This window comes from Oryctolagus cuniculus, chromosome 6 (assembly GCF_051225735.1).
Source record: "Oryctolagus cuniculus isolate XC-2025 breed Fujian yellow rabbit chromosome 6, ASM5122573v1, whole genome shotgun sequence".
In the NCBI taxonomy this organism is placed as follows: domain Eukaryota; kingdom Metazoa; phylum Chordata; class Mammalia; order Lagomorpha; family Leporidae; genus Oryctolagus; species Oryctolagus cuniculus.
Genome location: NC_142872.1, coordinates 151,111,326 through 151,130,454, shown reverse-complemented (window position 1 = coordinate 151,130,454; position 19,129 = coordinate 151,111,326). Strand labels below are relative to the sequence as shown.

The window sequence follows — 19,129 nt, the reverse complement described above, 5'->3', positions numbered from 1 at the left end:
GTTTTGCTCACCGCTGTATCCACAGATCCTAAACCAGTGCTTGGCACCTACTAGGCACTGGGTAAATATTTGTTGAATGAAAAATTGGTATTAAGGATGCATTCACATGCAAAACCCAAATAATAATGAGTAAGCCACAAAAACAATTCCTTTAACAAGGATTATAGAGGCAGTTGAATCAGCAAACCAGTAATACCAACAAGAATTTAGATTCTTTCTATTTTTTCACACCACAGTCTACAGCTTCTTGACTTTTTCCCCAGCTGTGTCACCTCATGGCCTCAAAGCAGCTGTTGCAGCTCCTGGTATTACATGTTCTTTAGACCTCATTCATTCAAAGGCAAGAAGCAGAGGAATAGCTTTCTCTTCACCTGCCTCTCTCCTTTTAGCAAGAGGAAAAATACATTTTCTAGAAATCCCACTGTAGACTTATTCTTAAATGTCATTGGTCAAAGCTGGCTCACAAGTCTAACGTTTGCTTCCAGGGAGGCAGGAGAGTAAGAATCTGACCGGTGTGTCTTCCACCAGGAAGAAGGGGAAGGGGTGAGAAATAGTGTTGAAGAGCTACAGTGTCCTAATAAATGAGAACATTTCCAAATACTGAATTAATGACGGACTTCCAAAAGGGACAAGGAAGCTCTGCCAGGGTTCTCCAGACCTTGCAGGTGGTAGATAACTGCAGTGGGCAGCTCAGAATGTGAATGAACATTAAAAAGACGTGACAAGCATTGAGCAGTTTTGCTACAGCTGCAGAGGAAGCACTCCTGTCAGAAGCCTTTCTCCATCTACACAGGCTTTCATGAAGGTGAAAAATGAGTCAGGCTTCCGTGAAATTGACAAGTGATGACTTGGCTAAACTAACAGTTGTAGAAGAGAAAGGCAGCAGAGATAACGATGGCACAATGAATGCTTCCGAAGATGGTGATTTACACAAGAGTTGCAGACAGAGGCTGTATTAGCCCATTTATGTTGTTATCACAGAATACGTGAGACTGATAACTTAGAAAGAATAGACACTTATTTCTTACAGTGACTGGGAAGTCTAAGACCCTGGAGCCCATATGACAAGCGCCTTCAAGCTGTGTCATCCTATGGTAGAAGGTGGAAGGGCAAGAGCATGGGAGCCGGGGGTGCTGAGCGCTCTCTTATAACAAACCCGCTCCCCAAACGCTGGCATTAGTTCATTCATAGGGCAGAGCCCTCATGACCTAATCACCCCGAGAGGTCCTACCTCTCAAAGCTCTTGCATCAGGGGTTAGGCTTTCAACACGTGACTTTGGGGAACACATCCAAACTGTAGCAGAGGACTTAGGGAAAATGAATAACACCTTCAAAATTCTTTGTAAAAATTAACACTTTTAAATTCACACCATGGGGGCTGGTGATGTGGCACAGCAGGTTAAGCTACCACCTGTAACGCTGGCATCCTGTGTGGACACTGGTTTGAATCCTGATTTCTCTACTTCCGACCCAGCTCCTTGCTGATATGCCTGGGAAAGCAGCAGCAGGTGACCTTGCCCTGTGGGAGACCCAGATGGAATTCTGGGCTCCTGGCTTTGAACTGGCACAGTCCTGGCTGTGTTGCCATTTGGGAGTATACCAACAAATGGAAGATTGATATCTCTTTCCCTCCTCCTTCCTCTTCCCCTCCCCCTCCTTCTGCCTTTTTTTTCCCCCTAAGATTTTTTAAATTATTATTTATTTGAGAGTTACAGAGGGGAGAGAGAGCTTTCATCCACTGGTTTACTCGCCAAATGGCTGCAACAGCTGAAGCTGTGCCAGGCTGAAACCAGGAACCTGGAGCTTCATCTGGTCTCCCACATGGGTGCAGGGCCCAAGCACTTGGGTCATTCTGCTGCCTTCCCAGGTGCATCAGCAGAAGTGGAGCAGCCGAGTCTCTTAACCGGCACCCAAGTGGCATACTGGCGACACAGGCAGAGGCTTAACCTGCTGAGTCACAACTCCAGCCTCAACTCGCTGCCTTTCAAATAAATGAAATCTTTTTTGTAAATGACACTAGGAATCTCGGCACTAAGTACAAGTTATCAAAATCACAGTTAAATCCATTTTAATTACAAAAACTCACTGTAATACATTTCACGTGTATCATTTGAAGATGCGTTCCTATCCAGAACTTTTTCTGCCACTTCTTACGAAATGTTTTTCTTACTTGAAGGTCACTCTGCAGTATTTCTTAGATGTGGTGTGAACTAGCCTTGATAACAGGGACCTCACCCACTTCTGCTGGTTTTTAGGACACTTTTCCCAAAGGTAAGACAAGTGACACAATTCCTTTAAGGAAAATTGAATAAGTGTTAGAAGCTGATAGCTGAAAAGATGGGGATTGGAGGAAAGTGTAATAGTACAATACAAAAATAACTGCACCGCCGTTGTTAGACAAAAGCAGTAACTGTATTGCAGAACATTCTGGAAAGGGAAGTGTCACAGTTAACAGCATCATCTGTACTTTAAATGGACAGTCCAAAACTAGTAGCTTATGACGGTGCCGGCCCCATATATTGACTTTCTAAACCCCAGTATCTTATATGTGACTGTATTTGGAGAGGGTCTTTATGGGGGGGTAATTGAATTTAAAAAATTGAGTGTGCCCTAGTCCAGCAGGACTTGTATTCTTATTAGACAAGGAATTTAGGACAGAAATGTACAACAGAGGGGAGGCAGGGAGAAGACGGCCATCTAGAAGCCAGAGAGACCTAAGAAGAACCCAGCCCTGCTGACACTTTGATCTTAGACTTCGGGCCTTCAAAACTGGCAGAAGATAATCTGAGATTTTTAAGCCACTCAGTCTGTGGTACTTTGTCATGGCAGCCCTAGCAAACCAGTACACAGCCCAGGCCAGGCTCCAGGGTAGATTGGTTATCACAATACTGTGACCACATGGCTTTCTTAAGCCTTGCACTAAGGAACAGGATTGCCACGGGGGAAACACATACGCCTGAGGTGCAGAGCGCTTGAGTCTAGGGAAAGACAGGCATGTAAGAAGTAGGCTAGTAAAACAAATTACCGGCCAGCGCCACGGCTCACTAGGCTAATCCTCCGCCTTGCGGCGCCGGCACACCGGGTTCTAGTCCCGTTTGGGGCGCCAGATTCTGTCCCGGTTGCCCCTCTTCCAGGCCAGCTCTCTGCTGTGGCCCGGGAGTACAGTGGAGGATGGCCCAAGTGCTTGGGCCCTGCACCCCATGGGAGACCAGGAAAAGCACCTGGCTCCTGCCATCGATCAGCGCGGTGCGCCGGCCGCGGCGGCCATTGGAGGGTGAACCAACGGCCAAAGAAGACCTTTCTCTCTGTCTCTCTCTCTCACTGTCCACTCTGCCTGTCAAAAAAATTAAAAAAAAAAAAAATTACCCACCTTGGAGTTTATCAAAACTCAGAGTCCAAGGAGTTATTTTGTTTGCTAAGTCTTTCTCACTTCTTTTCCTGTTGCCTCTATCTCGCTCTCTGCCAGCTGTCTTTTATTTATTTATTTATTTATTTAGATTTATTTGAAGAGCCGGCGCCATGGCTCACTTGGTTAATCCTCCGCCTGCGGCGCCAGCATCCTCTATGGGCGCCAGGTTCTAGTCCCGGTCACTCCTCTTCCTGTCCAGCTCTCTGCTGTGGCCCAGGAGGGCAGTGGAGGATGGCCCAAGTCCTTGGGCCCTGCACCCACATGGGAGACCAGGAGAAGCACCTGACTCCTGGCTTCAGATCGGCATAGCTCCGGCCATAGCAGCCTTTTCGGGGGTGAACCAACGGAAGGAAGACCTTTCTCTCTGCCTCTCTCACTGTCTAACTGTATCTTGTCAAATAAAAAGAAAAAAAAATATTTTTTGAAAGAGTTACCCAGAGAGAGAAGGAGAGGCAGAGAGAGAGAGAGAGAGAGGTCTTCCATCCGCTGGTTCACTCCCCAATTGGCTGCAATAGCTAGAGCTGTGCTGATCCAAAGCCAGGAGCCAGGAGTTTCCTTCTCGTTCTTCCCTCGTGGGTGCAGGGCCCAAGGACATGGGTCATCCTCTACCGCTTTCCCAGGCCATAGCAGAGAGCTGGATTGGAAGTGGAGCAGTGAAGGCGCGAACCAGTACCCATGTGGGACGCTGGTAATGCAGGCAGCAGCTTTACCCGCTATGCCACAGCACCAGCCTCTCTGCCAGCTGTCTTACCCCTGTCTCTGCACTGGCTGTAGGAGACCATTGGGATGGAGGGAAAGGGGTGGGTCATGAGCAGTTTGTTGAGTTGTCTCTGTGACACAGAAGATTCTTAGGGGGCCAGCACTGTGGTGTAGCAGGCTAACCCGCTGTCTGCAGCATCAGCATCCCATATGGGTGCAGCTAGAGTCTTTGCTGCTCCACTTCTGATCCAGGTCTCTGCTAGTGTGCCAGGGAAAGCAACAGGAGGTGGCCCAAAGGCTTGGGCCTCTGCAACCATGTGGGAAACCTGGAAGAAGCTCCTGTCTCCCGCCCTCAGACTGGCCCAGATCCAACTTTTGCAGTCATTTGGGGAGTGAACCAGCGAATGGAAAACTTCTGTCCCTCTGTAACTCTGCTTTTCAAATAAATCGTTAAATAACAGCAAAAAATAAACAAAAACGGGAGGCTAGATGGTGTTCTAATTTAAAAAAAAAAAGACAAGATGCTTAGAAAGTACAGCTGGGGGCAGCAGTGATGCTCTGACATGCTGTTGTGCACATCACAGTAGTTGCACATGTGGTGAGGATGTTTTGTTCGTTGTTTTCCCTTGGTGAAGTCTTTGTATTTCTCTCTCTCAAAACACAGCTGCTGCCTCACCTCTTCCTGCTTCCACCTGCATGAACTCTTTTTACGTTTTTCTCGGATTTGCATATGTAGGTTTCTGAGTTTTAAAAAAATTGTTATATATTTCTTTGCAAATTGTTATATATATATATATATCTTTGCAGAGAGATTTTCCATCCACTGGTTCACTCCCAAAATGCCTGTCAACAGCCAAGAATAGGCCAGGCCGAATCCAGGAGCCAAGAACTTCATCTGAGTCTCCCACATGGGTGACAGGGACCCAACTTCTTGAGCTGTCACTGCTGCCTCCCAGAATGCTCCTTAGCAGAAAACCGGAATCAGGCAGAGATGGGACTCGAACCCAGGCACTCCGATATGAGATGTGGGTGTCCCGTGCAGCATCTTAACTGCTGTGCAGAATGCCTGCCCCTGTGTGTTTTGTTTTATGAAATGAGAGCATCTTATTCATGTGCTTTCACATCTCAGTTTTTCCACTCATTATTACCTCTCAGAAATTGCACAACTTAATTAATAGAGTTGTATTCTTGTTAATGGCTACTTAAATTCAAATTTCCTTACTGAAGGCCCTTACTTTATCTCCTAGTTTTTGTAATTACCAACGATGCTGCAGAAAACATCCCTTGGACCTATGTTCTCATGTTGGTGCTTAGATTTCTAGAGAATAGAATCCAAAGCATGAGATTAGAGGTGAAAGTTTTTTTTTTTTTTTTCAGTAAAGGTTGTTGGTTCACTTTACAAACAGATCAATAATTCCTATTTCACCAGTAATATATTTCTCCAGTTCCTTCTTGGAGCAAACTTTATTACTTTTTTTAGCCAGTATCCCCTAATGGGAGTAAAGAATTTTGGAAGTTGCTGTAATTCACAGCTCTTTTCGCTGTTGGTGAGTTAGGATCTTCTCATCCATTGGCTGTCACTGCGGTTACTCTTCATGAATTACCCCCTTGTGTTCGCCTATTTTTCTTCGGCACTGTCAGCTCTGCCCTTGTCAGCTTGTAAGATCCCTTTGCATGCAAGCAACCTTCTGTCTTCTCTCTGCATTTCAAATCTGGCATGCAAATCATGCCCCATAGAAAAGTTTTTAAATGTGAGACATTAAAATACATCATTCTTGATCACTTCGGGATTTCCCTCCCTTCCTAAACTTCTGCAAGATGCCTCTTTACTAAGAACCCCCAGAGTAGCACAACCACCTTTCTCAACAGAAGAACCAATCAAGACACCACGCTGACAAGTGAACGTGCGGTACACTTACTTCCTTATCTTGACTGCACACTCAAGCATTTCCTTTCTTCTTCTGGTCTTGTTCTTCAGGCTGAGAGGGATCACCGCCTCTGTTCCTCATCTTGTTATTCCTGCACTCACCAGATTTGTTCATGCTAAGGAGGGAATTAAGCACCCAGCTTACACAGACAAATGTTGTTAATTTCCTATTTACTTGCTGCGGTCATTCTGTACCCTTGTAATGAGTCTGGCATTGTATCTGTAATCATCTGAGGAGCTTCTTAAAAACACAAGTGCTTAGGACTGCCTGTCACCTTCTTACAAGGAACTCCAATGTTCTGGGTGAAAAATAGAGGTGCTGAGGGCTGCCTCTAACCTTCTTCCAGAAACTATAATATTCTAAGTGATTGTGCTGTGCAGTCAGACTTGAGAACCTCTGCACTAGAAAGTGAGTTGCAGGGCCAGCGCCGTGGCTCACTTGGTTAATCCTCCGCCTGCGGCACCAGTTCTAGTCCAGCTCTCTGCTGTGGCCCGGGAAGGCAGTGGAGGATGGCCCAAGTGCTTGGGCCCTGCACCCGCGTGGGAGACCAGGAGGAAGCACCTGGCTCCTGGCTTTGGATCGGCATAGCTCTGGCCATTGCGGCCACTTGGGGAGTGAACCAACGGAAGGAAAATCTCTCTCTCTCTCACTCACTCACTTACTGTCTGTAACTCTACCTCTCAAATAAATAAAAATCTTTAAAAAAAAAAGTGAGTTGCTTAAACAGTTTCATATCCAGCTTGGCAAACAGGTGCTCAGCAAGGAGTGGCAAGGTAAAGCATAGCAACCGTTGCCTTCAATAATGACCTGTTGCCAGTAATTATTTAGTGCACTAAGTGATCTGACCATCCTCAGTGCGTTAGATAAAGGAGAAATAAAATAATTGTGCTAACAGAACTAGACACCTGTGTGCTGAGTTATGTGAGATTTGGGACCTTTTTAATTTACTATTTATAAATCATCTTTCCAGAATTTTGTAGAATGTAGCTCTAATGTTTGTTTCTCCTTTTCTTTTTCTCTTCTTTTCTTTGATTTATTTGTTTGAAAGGTAGAGTGACAGAGAAAGGCGGGAAAAGAGAGGGAAAGAGATCTTGTATCCCTGATTCACTCCCTGAAAAGCCCGCAACAACCTGGTCTGGTCCAGGCTGGAGCCAGGAGCCAGGAACTCCATCTGGGTCTGCCATGTGGGTGATAGGGACTCAAGTACTTAGGCCTTCATCTGCTGCCTCCCGGGGGTGTCAGCAGAGGAACCAGTTTAAAGCAGCTCTCTGATACAGGAGGCAGCATACCAAGCAGTGACTTAACCCACTGTACCACAGTGCCTGCCTCTGGCATCTGTAATTTTAAAAGCAGTCTTGGACATGCTGTACCTTAGCCCTGCAATTCCATTTCTAGGAAATACTTGGGGCAGATACCTCAAGATATGTGTAGAGATATGTCAGCTCTGTTGGTAGTGTTTACAATGATTGGCTATTATATTCAATCATAGATTTGCTTCTGCAATTAGAGTGCATTGGAACTGCATATGTATTCCTTTGCCCTAGCTCAAAAATGAACAATTTTGTCTTTCTTTATGAGAAGTGAATAAAAGATTGAGAAAGATGTCAAGAATGTTAATCTGTTGAAGTCCCTCCACATAAACAGTCAATAACATTTGCCCTTCTCCCCGTATCAGAACTCATTATAAGCCTTTAGGGGAGTTGAATTTTTGAGGGGGATTGAGGGAAAATACGATGCCATGTTTATATGCAGGTACGTCCTTTGACATGGAAACTTTTATACCTTTTTAAAATTTCTTAGATGTAGGTCGTTTCATGGAGCAGCTGGTCGATCCACAGACCTGGTTTCATCTATTGATCTACAGACTCTGGCTCTGAAGCAAGCTCATTGTTCTCATCGTCCGGACAGCGTACTCGACCCCTGTTACCATGCTGGACTTTCTAGCCGAGAACAACCTCTGTGGCCAGGCCATCCTGAGGATTGTTTCCTGCGGCAATGCCATCATTGCTGAACTCTTGAGGCTGTCGGAGTTCATTCCTGCTGTGTTCAGGTTAAAAGACCGAGTTGATCAACAGAAATATGGAGATATCATATTTGATTTCAGCTATTTTAAGGTAATCTCTTTCTGTAGCATTTTTGTTGCTATCTTTTCTATACAAGCATGTTTTCCTTGGAACCATGAGACTCTAAGAGGTTAGGTAATTATAGAGAGATTTACAGAGCAAAACTTTTGAACCAAATGTGGCACCAGCTATTTTTTTTGTTAAGATTTAGCTATTCATTTGTTTGTTTATATATTTATTTATTTGAAAGGCAGAGTTACAGAGAGAAAGAGAGGGGTCTGCCATCCGTTGGTTCACTCCCCAAATGGCCGCAGTGGCTGGAGCTGGGCCGATCTGAAGCCAGGAGCTTCTGAGCGTCCCATGTAGATGCAGGGGTCCAAGGACTTGGGCCACCCTCCACTGCTTTCCCAGGCCATAGCAGAGAGCTGGATTGGAAGTGGAGCAGCTGGGACTTGAACTGGCGCCCTTATGGGATGCCGGCACTACAGGAAGCAGCTTTACCTGCTATGTCCCAGTGCCGGCCCCTCACCTATTAACTTGAAAATCAGATGACAGTACTGCATGGAAGTCTTCCCATGATATAATCAAATTTTAAAAAGAAAAGTTTGCTGTTCTGTATTTCACGTTGACTGTTCTGCTCTTCAAAGCATGCCTGTCTTGGTTACAATTCAACTTCATTACTGTCAAAGGCATTTTATATCTAGGCTTCTGTTATCTTCATGACTTTCTGTTTCTCTGCTTTAAGTTTTTGATATTGAGGAACATAAGGACAAATTTTTCAAAAGACTACTAAGAAATTGTTGCCAACACATATGCTTTTGTTGACATTTCATGTAAATGTGTTTTTCTTCGTAGGGTCCAGAGTTATGGGAAAGCAAACTGGAAGCTAAACCAGAGCTACAGGATTTAGATGAAGAATTTCGTGAAAACAACATAGAAATTGTGACCAGATTTTATTTAGCGTTTCAAAGTGTGCATAAATATATTGTAGACTTAAACAGGTATTGATGAACTTAGTAACAGCCTATTCTAGTAGTAAACAGTGAAGAGGGAGAAGGGTCACAGTAGAAAGTACATCTTTTTGTTACTACCAGATTTGCTATTTGCAATTGCCTTTTCTTTCTTGTAGCAGTAGTCATCTTTAATACTTTTGAATCTTATAATGCCTGTTCCTGTGAAGTATCATAATAAACTTAGTATATAGGTTGCAGTCCTATAGTTCAGTAGCATATTCCAGCATATTATATATAGATGAGACATTTGGGGAGGGGAAGGAAAGGAACTTAGTCTTTTAGTTAGCTTTGTGTCTTCTGCAGTTCTTAATAATTCATTATCATTAGCTTTTAAATAACTATTCCAAGCTGTTATGTCATTATTCCTAAGATACTTGGAATTCATAAATCAGGACCTTTTACTTGGAACATGCATAAATATCAACCTGTGGCCCTAAATCACTATGAATTATGGCTTATAATGCTATTTTTTAAGAGCATGAAACACCACAAACTTGTCGAAGGCCAGAATATCTGGTATCCTGTCTTGTTTTTTAAAAGTTGTTCTTTCTTCAAGATGTTCAAGTTTCTGTTAAAACAAATAACTTGCTCTGGGGCTTCGTTCGCAGATATCTAGATGACCTCAATGAAGGGGTCTATATTCAGCAGACAATAGAAACTGTGCTTCTCAATGAAGATGGAAAGCAACTTCTGGTGAGTAATGGTGACCATTTAAAACGGAAATTCAAGAATGTCAAACTTAGCGTCATTTTTTTCCTTGTAAGTCACAAATATATACAGAATATCATTCTTTAAAGAGAAGCAAAACCAACTGATAATTATCTTCTAGCCACCAAATCTATGCCTGAATTTAGAATATGAGTAAGAACAAAATTACAAGTAATGAAAGATTATGTGGAGGCTATGAGCTTCCTCGGTGTAAGAATTCTGTCTAATTTGGCACCTTGTACATAGTGACCACGTAAGATAAATGTTTATTAATTTTTAACTGAATGGCTTTATGATAGAGATTCAGCAAAATTCCAAAAATAGACCAACTAAAAGATGATCACTGGGAATTAAAATTTATTTTGTGTAGAGAAGGTGACAGCCCTTTGGAGTAAGCCTATATGTTTCTGTTAGAAAAATCATCCACTCATAAGAATATGCACTCCTGTGAGTTTGGTTGTTGTCATCTCTCCACAGTGTGAGGCACTGTACTTGTATGGAGTGATGCTGCTGGTCATTGATCAGAAGATTGAGGGAGAAGTCAGAGAGAGGATGCTGGTCTCCTACTATCGATACAGGTATCCCCGGGCTAGGACTGCGTACTCCCGAACACTGCCGTGGGTGAAACGCAGCCTGTGTCCCCATTCTACTATTGTGAACAGCAGAAAAATGATATAGAATAGGAAAGCATATTCTTCTCTATTCTGAACTTATTATAGGAATGTAACAATTAGCTATAGTGTATATCGTAGTGGTAGATTATATGGCATGTCATCTACACATTATACTATAGTACCATAGATTATTAGAGAAATATGGATTACCACATCCTGATGGTAATGCAGTATAAAGAAAAAAATGCATCTGAATTCTCTTTGAGATAAAATTTCAAAGAATTTTAGAAATTGAATGAATATTCTTTTTGGGTTTTGGGGGGCATTTGATTTTTTTTTGTTTTTATTTTCAAATAGTACTCTCTGACAGAGTAAGAAAATGAGTGAGCCTGCTTTTTGTCGTTTTCATGTTGATGGCTTTGAAAAGTTACCACTTAGGATAGGTTGAAAGTGAATAATCACCCATATATTTGTAGAAACCAAACCAAAACGAATAGCAACACATATTCACCACAATCATGTACTGCTATGCCTGTACAGAGCTATGACTCTTCAAGAAGCAGTGTCTTTGAACCAGTTTTTAATTCCAGTACCTAGATTTATCATTTGTTAATGAGTCAAAAACTGGGTACAAATTCGATGTCAGAAATAGTTAAGATCCAAGAAAGAAACAGTCCATAGGTAGGAGCCAGGGCTGAAGATATCATGAGTAGAATTACCATTTTAAGCTTTCAAATTAGAAAAAAAAAAATAGGGCAAGAGATGCAGATCTTCAACAAAGAGGAAATTGTTTGCGGACTTTGTATTTTCAGCAATACCGAGTACAACTGTCGCCTTAGCAGTACATTAACCATAGCCCTGGAGCTAGCCTGTTTTCTTTTCTTTCAGCCTTATCAGTCTGTGAAAGGAGGGTCTACCAGAATATATCATTCATTCATATCAGTTTGACCATAAATTGTTGTAATGCTCATGTTTTTAAAAATTTGAATGGCCTTTCCTATATTTCTGAAAATACCTGGAAAAACAAAAACAGTAAAGAAGGTAAAGCAGACAAATACATATCCTTAGCAAGCTCAACTTTGAAAATCTGGTTTGGCCCCTTTGAGTACAACTAATTCTTTGGAATATGAGTGTCCATTATTGAAGTGACACCTAGCAAATGCAAGTCAGAGATCGGAGTTACGGTAAAAGAGAAAGGAGGTCATCTCCAAGTCGAAGATTCTGAGTTTAGTTTAATTCTTTTGGAGCTTACTGTTCCACCTGAATGTCATGGCCATTTTCAGTAGACCTCCATAGAAAAAGCAGCTTGACAGGAAAAATTGGTTAGTATAAATCCCACCTTAAATTGATATTTAAAAAATAATATTTTAAAGTTTGTGAAATGTTAGTTCAGGTTCACCTCTTTATAATCCACAAATCTGAACTCCAAAGAGCTCTGAAAAAAATCCACATACACAGATCTATACATAGGCACAGATACACACGTAACACATGGCATAATTCATTTGGCAGCAAAAACTGATCTAACCTGACATCATTTGGAGTCAAAACATGCCTAGAGTAGATGTGCAGCTATATGTAGTCTTCATCACCTCACTTTTTTGAATATTCATAAATTTTATTCCAGAACTATCAATGTGTTGATCATGGGATGCCAACTCAAGCTGTGCTGGAGTATTATATATGATCTACATACCATATTACTTTCTTATATTTGAAAAATGCTGTGCTCTGAAACAAATCCAGCTCCAAGGATTTTGGAAAAAGGATCGTGGACCGTCACATAGAAATATTACCCACCTTCTAAACATGCTTTTTAAAATATAATTTTGAATCTTCAGGATATAATGGACTGATGGTTGTGTTTTAAACAATGCAAAGGCAAGTGATACTGGAATTCTGCTTTGCTGGACTTTTGAGTTTCTAATATGTGCAATTTGTTTGGCCCCTATTTTCCATTGTGAACATGATTCAGTGCTGCTCGATCTTCTGCTGATTCCAATATGGATGATATTTGTAAGCTGCTTCGAAGTACAGGTTATTCCAGCCAACCAGGAGCCAGAAGACCACCCAACTATCCTGAGAGCTATTTCCAGAGAGTGCCTATCAGTGAATCCTTCATCAGTATGGTCATTGGTCGCCTGAGATCTGATGATATCTATAACCAGGTAGGAGTTAAATCTAGGAGCTTAACAGCTGAAAAGTGGTAATTCACTTTCCTCCTCAATTACACTTCCCTTCCTTCTTTCCCAAAGAGAACAAGCAGCTAGAAACGATTTTTTAAAGCCCTTGAGCTATGCCACAGGATGATAAAATAAACAAGAATATAATGTTGGCAGCGTCAGAGGAGAAGATGGGATTTGGGCTCTGGGAAAGGAGATGCATTCTGTAGACACTCATTTAAGAAATAGTGCTGAGCATGGGTGATGTGCCCATTTGTGTGCCAGGTGCTGGGGATCCATCCCTGAAGAAGGCTGGCCATCGTCTACTAATAATGAGCTTGAAGCTTAGGCAAAAAGACAAGTAAAAGAAATATAGTAAAGCAGAATGTGTGTTGTCCTGGGGGAAGTACAGGGGCCGCCGGAGCCCTCACAGTGGCAGCACAAACACAGTGGATAGCAGAGGAGAATGTGACGGCCATGCATGCAGGCAAAGCCAGAGCTGGGCTGAGAGATCCTCAGCATTTGAACATGGTCTCACTTCCATCAGCAACGTTTCTATCATTCACTTCCTAAAAAGATTACCAGGGAAATGACCATTTGGCTTCATTGTTCTGAAGAAAACACGTTACAGACTCTGTGTGTTTTATTACTGTAAGAGTAAAGAACAGAGCCTGTGAGGACTGGAATATCATTTGTCACAGAACAGACTTGCTGTGTTCAATTCTTTAGAGAGCCAGCTGGATTTTGTGTGTGTTGAATTTATGATTTGCTTTTATTTTTTGGGTGTTTTTTGAACAACTCAGTGTGAAGCTACCTGTGCATGCCACATTTCTCCATAGTGTTTGTTGCTGTTTGTTGAGAATTCAGTCTAAATCAGCTTCATAGGATCCCATTTCCTCTATTCCTCAAAGCAGTGCTATAAAGTAGATGGCATTGTCCCCACGTTGCTGTTGAGAAAATAAGACTTGGAGAGCTGAAATAATGCACACAAGGTTACATAACTAGGTAGCAGAGCCACATTTGAATTCAGGTCTCTATGAATTCAAAGCTCATGCTGTTTCCTCAATGCCTGTATATTTCACTTCTCTGATTACACCATTCTGCCTCTTATTTGGACCATTTTGTCTGAGTCTTAAGGCAAGGTGTTTCAGTTTTGTCCTTACCTCTTACTAAAGAGGTTAAGCTATGGTTGTGCTGTGTCCCATCCCATTCTCTGTCCTCTATCTTCCCCAGTCCTTGTTCATAGCTAATGGATCAGATTCTGTGTCCCCAGTTTACTTGGAATTGGGTCCAACAAACAGGTTCTACGTGTAGGTTTATCCGTAGTGTGCAGAATTTGGGGTTTGGAGATAGCCTTACTCAGCCATATATATACGAAGAGCAGTCACATGAAGGGGTGAGATAGTTCAAGCATTCTGGTTCACAGCCCAGGTCCTACCCACAGGTTCTATGCAACGTTGTTCTGTCTGGCCTTGAAATAGTTCCTCCTAGCTCAAGGTGATATGTGCTATGTGCAGCCAAAGACTCCTAATGCATATGGGGACCTGGGGAATACCAACATTTAAAAGACCAGAAGGACTAGGACTCTAAAGTAAACTGTGAAAGAAAATGGTATCTAGGAAGTCAAAGGAGGAAGAATTTCATTCCTTCCAGAACCACTAAGAATAATAAAAAGAAACCATTGAAGCATTAGGAAGTTCCCTTGGGTTCATGGTGGAGGTCAAATGCCCATGCAGTCCGAGTAAACAGGAAGTGAGAGAATAGCAGCATTGAGTGGAGTCCATAGATCCTAAGGAATCTCCTGTGATGGGAAAGACACAGAAATGGACACCCAGTAGGAGATGCAGGATTAGGACATTCTGTTTGCTGCAATTGTACGTCTCCTCCTTTAAACAGAGTTAAGAGCTGGAAGGGAGAGAATATTGTGGAGTCAGGGATGAGAAGGATGCTGGTTACCAATGCCGCAAGCTGAGAATTGCTTCCAGCGTCCACGGTCCTGAAAGATGTTGGCCTTTGAGAAACCAGTGTGTCCTAGAACTCACTAATTTAAGTTGAGCACGTGTGTATACACCCAGATGTTACCTACAGCTCCCTCTGGGTTGCTGTCTCTGTCTTGCAGGTCTCGGCATATCCCTTGCCAGAGCATCGCAGCACTGCCCTGGCAACCCAAGCCGCCATGCTGTATGTGATTCTCTACTTCGACCCTTCCATCCTGCACACCCATCAGGCAAAAATGAGAGAGATAGTGGATAAATATTTTCCAGATAACTGGGCAAGTATTAATTACTGATTTCTCCTTTCCATAGTAGATTTGTTAATGAACTGATTTTCCATTCTTTTGGCCTTTAACCCAAAAGTCATAATGTTGTAACATTAGGACATAAAACCATTTAGATAAAGTTGTTTTAAGAGCATTAGGAATTTTATAAATCATAATATGAAGGAATAAATCGGTTTGCAAAATTTCCTGAAGAACTTAGTCTTTTTCTTAAAAGGATGAACTCAGTATAAAACCATGAATTAAAGTGTTATCTTGCTTTAGCTACTGAGAATGCATCCAAATTGCATAAGGATGTTTTGATATTTTCTATTTTATGAATCTATGCTAGCAGAATTCCTCTAGATGTATGTCAAGTTCGATCTGTGACATGATATGTCTCTACTAAGGTTTATATTACTGTAGGGATCTGTTTGTAACTTACTAAAACATTGTCTCGCTTAAAAATATTAATCCTTAAATGAATAAAACTGACTTAATGTGCTTAAAATATATGAAATTTTTTTCTTGAACAAACATACAATGAACTAAAGCATATTCTCAGGTAGCAGGTTTTCTTCTGCTTCCTCCTCCTGAATCACAATTACTGAATCACATTAACTATCTGTTCTAAGAAACTTTGAATTTACCAGCAGTATGAGAACGACCTACAGTTAGGAGATGATGGCTCCTATCCACCTACAAGTCATACTTGGGAGCTTGGAGTGGAGAGACAAAAGAGAAAAACTCAGAGTCCTGTTGCATGTTCCTAAAGTTAATAAAGAAACTTTTACTGTAACACTATAATTGCAACCATATTTGGTATTAAAAAGGTAAAAAAAAGTTATATGATGCCTATGAGATGTACACCTTATAACACAGCCTAGCACAACTGAATATAAAAAGATTAAAAAAAAGATATGGCAGGCACATGCCAACCAACAGAAACTTAGAAAAATCACATGATAGAGAGTTTTAAAGAAAAATACTAAAAGGGAAAAATTATTTAGAATATTAAAAATACTCCGATGAAATAAATTAACAATTATGAATTTATATGCACCCAATAACATACTCAGAATACATAAAGCAAAAATTTATGGACTCACAAGGAAAAATGGATGACACCACAATCATTATGGAAAATTCCAATACATTTCTTTCTATGTGTATCCCTGCTCTGCCAAAAATGCATAATAGCTCTTCCCTATGTGCTTGAAAAAGCTGTATATGAAAATTTGATATATGAAAATATTAGATTATGAAGGAAGTCAATACAGTAAAAAAAATCGATTGCCTACAGACTGTATTCTCTTACTGTAATGCAGTTAAGTGACAAACCAGGAGCAGTCATTTCACGCAGTGGTTAAGATGCCGCTTGGGACACATACATCCCATATCAGAGGGCCCGAGTTCAAGTCCCAACACTGCTCCTGATACCAGCTTCCTGCTGATGCACACTCTGAGAAGCACAGGAGATGTCTCAAGTCCTTCAGTCCCTGCCACCCCCGTGGAAGACCCAGACTGAGCACCAGTTTATGGCTTTAATTTGGCCCACCCTCAGCTGTTGCAGGCATTTAGAGAGTGAGCCAGTGGATGGGAAATCTGTCTCTCTGTCTCTGTTTGCTTTTCAAATAAAAAAATTTAGAAAATGACAAATCAACATTAAAAAGCCATTTTTAAATGTTTGAGGGGAAAAGAATGCAGTCCCAAAGAGACTTTGTGATACAATGAAAATCATAATATAAATTGAAGAATGACTTAAGAGTTATGTGGTATCAAAGTGCTATGCAACAAAACCTATGGGATGTGACTCCTTGAGTATTCTTAAAAAAATGTATAACCTTGAAAACATTTAGTTGAAAAACAAGAAAAATTAAAAATAAATGAGTTCAAAATTGAGTGAAAGGAAATCAATAATATATGAGCAGAAATTGACTGCTACAGAAAAGGAAAATGAGAGATCAGTTCAACCTAGAGGTGGTGTTTGATGAGAGTCAATAGGATAGGTATATCGTGAGGCTGATCAGAAGAGACAAGCAAACAAAATTAAATATTAGGTTTGGAAAAGAAGACCTTGATACAAGGAAAATGTTTCAAAGTTATAAGAAAACCTATAAATGACTTTGCCAACACATTTGAAAACTCAGAATGGATGATTTTTAAAAATATATAGATTACCAATTTGACTCGAGGAAAAAGGAAACATGAATAGATCAGAAACATTAAGGGAAAAGAATAATTTGTGATCAGATCTTATCAGTCTATTAGTGCATTCAAAAACAAACAAAACGAAAATCTCCAGGGCCACAGCATTTCAGAGGAAAATTGAACAAACTGTCAGGTTGCAAATAAACCCCTTCTCCTTGGAACTGAAGCAGGCAGATGAACGGCAAGATCAAGGGTTTCTTTGCTTTAGTCCAAGGATTCCCATTGTGGGAACTGGGAACACTTGGAAGGGATCAGTGAAGTCAAAACTGGTTTGGTAGTGATACTAAGACACTCTGCCCTTTCGCGGTCCTTGTCTGCCCAGTTTACATGGCATTTCCCGAGGCTTTTTGACAGATGGTTGCATAGTGGACAAAAGCAGAAGCAGAGGTGTTAGTCCAGCTAGCTGTCTTCAGTTAAACCAGGCATTACAGGGATTTCAAAGAAATGTCAAGTGACGCTCACATCTCACAAATTTCTTTGTGAAAACTTTGGGGTTTAGAAAAATAAAAGTGATGGGTAATGTGTTTATTATTTTAAAGGAATTGATAGTTTTTTAAATTTTTCAGTTTTGACATGCAATATAAATGTCAATAATTATAACTCACTTTTTTTAAAAAAGTTCTTTGAGGCCCTCAGTGACAAAAGCATGTGAAGCCCAAGATGAAAATGTAAACCTCTGCTCCAGTCTCTGCTTCCCTGCTTCCTTCATTGTTATTTTTTTAGTCATCTAAGAATCTAACACGGGAGTTTGAACGGGAAACCTTGTTTCAGTTCATTTTCCATGAATAACAGCCTTGACGCTGTTGTCCTAACATGCTGACATGGAAGAACACTGACCTGTATATTTGGGAAACCTTGGTTTTTCTGTGGAATGAAGTTTACATTGAAGGCGTGGGCTGTGTCTCCCTAGGCCCTTGCCTTGAAGGGCTATGTATGAGTAAATACTGAAGGAGTGCCTCTTGTTCAGGTCATCAGCATTTACATGGGGATCACGGTTAATCTGGCTGAAGCTTGGGAACCTTACAAAGCCGCCAAAACCGCCTTAAACAATACCCTGGACCTCTCAAATGTCAAAGAACAGGTAGGTTGTGTCTAATCTGGAAGGATTCTCTAATAATGGCAAGCTTACTGTATGAGGTAGGAAGTGAGCTAAAGAGATTTCTCAGGGAATTTAAGATGCCCACATAGACATGTCAGTGCAGTGATTAATGGCAGGTGATTTCTTTTATTGGGTTAAAATCCTACATTTATCTTATTCTATGTGGTAAATGTAAATTGGAGATTTGGGTCCTAAAGACTGCTTCATATTCTAAGACAGATCAGTGTGACATTTACCTAAAGACCACGGCCTTATGGATAGAACTAGTTTCACCACCAACTGAAATTTGTATTTTTTTTTATCAGTAAGATAAGTGCTAAAGATGGTAACTGAATGTAGATACAATGTCCTGTCATTTTAATTTAAATTTATTATTTCTGATATCCTGGGTAAGCAGCAGCACTCAAGTCCTTTAGCCTAGAGTTCAGATACAACAATATTGATGCAAAAACCTTCATCATGTTTTATTCAAATAAATTGAATTCTGTAAATAATGCACAGAATAATTTCAATGTTGGCATATCTCCTAGAACTGTATTAGAGGAAGTAGCACTTCCATATTTACCAGTATCAGAACATCAATTTTTTGTTAGTAAAATTCCTTTCCCACATTGCATTTCCCTGTTGGTGACATTTAAAAAGTTTCAGCATAGTTTTAAGCTGAGTTGACTTGTTAATGATGTTTAACATTTGACTGTTGTCTTAGTAAAATAGAATGAAGAAATTTTCAAAAGACTGATTTGAAAACTTAGTTATAATATCCTGAGCTGTATTTCTGTTAAGCTTGCATCTGACTCTAGAAGTTTAGACATTTGAGTGTTACTGCTCTGCCCTGCCTCCATTGTCAACATTATTACCAAGAACAGGCAAGTTAGCTTCTGTTTCTTTCCCATGCAAGTTTAGAACAGAGGGGCTCTGAGGAAGCACCTAGTCCAGTTTGCCATTTGACATCGAAAGAAACCAATA

The 19,129-nt window shown here is 41.0% G+C and overlaps 1 protein-coding gene across 3 annotated transcripts in view; it reads left to right on the top strand.

Moving 5' to 3' along the window:
- Positions 1-19,129, top strand: part of WASHC5 (WASH complex subunit 5) — a 73,949-nt gene that overhangs the window by 3,577 nt on the left and 51,243 nt on the right. For 2 of the 3 annotated variants that reach the window (XM_002710540.6, XM_051844797.2), the window contains exons 2-8: positions 7,837-8,150; positions 8,955-9,100; positions 9,721-9,805; positions 10,298-10,398; positions 12,410-12,602; positions 14,716-14,868; positions 18,032-18,145. In XM_002710540.6, the coding sequence (XP_002710586.1) occupies positions 7,965-8,150; positions 8,955-9,100; positions 9,721-9,805; positions 10,298-10,398; positions 12,410-12,602; positions 14,716-14,868; positions 18,032-18,145 (978 nt within the window). In that variant the 5' untranslated portion in view covers positions 7,837-7,964. Of the gene's footprint in view, positions 1-2,176; positions 2,272-7,836; positions 8,151-8,954; positions 9,101-9,720; positions 9,806-10,297; positions 10,399-12,409; positions 12,603-14,715; positions 14,869-18,031; positions 18,146-19,129 lie in introns of all 3 variants that reach the window. The other variant, XM_070075481.1, reaches the window with a different exon arrangement.